At 42.8% G+C, this 2,221-nt stretch overlaps 1 protein-coding gene across 1 annotated transcript; it reads right to left on the bottom strand.

Moving 5' to 3' along the window:
• Positions 1–371: 371 nt before the first annotated feature.
• Positions 372–1,319, bottom strand: LOC144226861 (olfactory receptor 2V1). Its single transcript, XM_077758373.1, has one exon. The coding sequence runs from the start codon at positions 1,317–1,319 to the stop codon at positions 372–374; it is 948 nt and encodes a 315-aa protein (XP_077614499.1).
• Positions 1,320–2,221: the final 902 nt, after the last annotated feature.

Consider the following 2,221-nt stretch of genomic DNA (forward strand, 5'->3'; position numbering starts at 1 on the left):
ATGTAGTTTCCACTTAAAGAAATTATATTTGTCAGGCTGAATCAACTATTAAATAGTGTGTAAGAAGGTATGTAAAGGGAAGATAACAGTACCTAGCAATTAAAACACACAATAAAACACAGTGATAACCAAGAAGAATTAAGAAATAGGTACATTTAGTTCAAAACTTTATAAATGATTAATAATGACAATAATATCAGTGCATTGTTTCTTCAAGGGGCTTTAGATTTACATGTACTGATCCCTGTGAGGTAGGGCAGGTCTCATGATTCTTTTCTACTGATGAGGAAACAGACACTCACAAGAGGTGAATAACTTACCAACGTTATGCAACAAAGAGGTGGCAAAACCTGGCACCAGACACCCTGCGTTCAGTGCTGGCTGCTAATCCTACAATGGTTCAGACCCTTCCCCAAGGCCTCCATCACGTCCCTGTTTCTCAAGCTATAAATGAGGGGGTTGAGCATAGGAGTAAGGACCGTGTAGAAAATAGAGACCACCTTGTCATGACTAGGTGCCCGGTAGCGCCGAGGCCTCAGGTAGATGAACATGGCTGCCCCGTAGAAGAGGGAGACTGCTGTTAGGTGGGAGGAACAGGTGGCCAGAGCCTTTTTACGTGCCTGAGCAGAGCGCATGTGGAGCACAGCCCTCAGGATGTGAGCATAGGAGGCCACGATGATGGAAAAGGGAAGGAGCAACATCAAGACACAGCAAGCAAAGAGCAGTGTGTCAAAAAGTGTTGTGTCTGTACAGGCCAGTTTTAATAATGCTGGCACCTCACAGAAGAAGTGGTCTACGTTCCTTGAACCACAGTAAGGTAAGCTCATGGCTGCTACCATCTGGATAATTCCATCTAGTATTCCAAAGGCCCAGGAACTTCCAGCAATCTGGAGACAGACCCTCTGACTTATGAGGACAGGATAGTGAAGTGGGTGGCTAATGGCCACATAACGGTCATAGGCCATGAGTCCCAGCAAGAGCCCCTCAGATCCCACAAGAGAAACAAAAAGAACAATTTGTATGCCACAACCCACAAAGGAGATGGACTTCCTGCCGGAGAGAAAGTTGACCGCCATCTTTGGCATGATATTACAGACCAACATAAGATCCATAAGGGAGAGCTGACTGAGGAAGAAGTACATGGGTGTGTGAAGCCGAGGATCTATGTAGATGAGGAAGATGAGGAGGACATTCCCACAGAGGGCTACTGTGAAGACTACCATAACCACAGAGAAGAGGACAACATCAGTCTGGCTGTGGGAAAAGATGCCCAAGAGAATGAAGCCATCTATAGATGATTGGTTCAACCATATTCCCATGGCTCAGTTGTTCACAATCACCTGAGAACATGAACAGAGAAATTCTGAGTTTGAGTCACATGTCTTTATTTATCTCTGATTTCTTCTTCAGTCAGTTGTATCTTTTAGAATTCATCAAACTCAACAACATGTCCTTTGAGACATAAAAGAGGGTGTTCTTTCATGTTCCCTTAACACAGATTATATTATCTTTGCTAGCTCTTGGAATTGAATCGCGTATCTACATGTGGATGTACCCATACCAAAAGTAATAGGAAAATCAAATTATTTTGTGTGTCACAAGACTATTGGACAATCCTCCTCTTTCAGGAAAAGATTGGTTTTCTCCATATGACAGGACTGTTTTTAGTTGAGATTACACAGACTCAGTAACAGCACTTGTACGATTTCATGTCCAAGAGATAATTTATATGTGTTAACAATAAGAGCAGTCAATGGGCACTTGAGATATTCTTTGTTTTGCTCAGGCCTAATATCTTGGAATCATTTTTTATTTCTCCATTTCTTTAATTACCTAGATTTAAATCATCACAAAAGTCTCTTGGCTCTACATTCAGTATACTCTGGTCCAACTATTTACTATCATCCCCAGTGCAACTTCCCTGGTCCAAGCTACTATCCTCTCTAAGATGGATTATTATAAGCTCCTCCCCAGTTCCCTTGCTTCTGTCCTTGAATCCTTTGAGTCTATTCTCTTAGCACTTTACATGAGGTTGTTAAAATATGTCACAAGGGGCATCTGAGTGGCTCAGTCAGTTAAGCATCCAACTTCAGCTCAGGTCATGATCTCACAGTTTTTGGGTTCGAGTCCTGCATCAGGCTCTGTGCTGACAGCTCAAACCTTGAGCCTTCAGATTCTGTGTCTCCCTCTGTCTCTTCCCTTCCCTGCTCATGCTCTGTCT

The sequence above is a fragment of the Crocuta crocuta genome, unplaced genomic scaffold (assembly GCF_008692635.1).
Source record: "Crocuta crocuta isolate KB4526 unplaced genomic scaffold, BGI_CrCroc_1.0 scaffold797, whole genome shotgun sequence".
In the NCBI taxonomy this organism is placed as follows: Eukaryota; Metazoa; Chordata; class Mammalia; order Carnivora; family Hyaenidae; genus Crocuta; species Crocuta crocuta.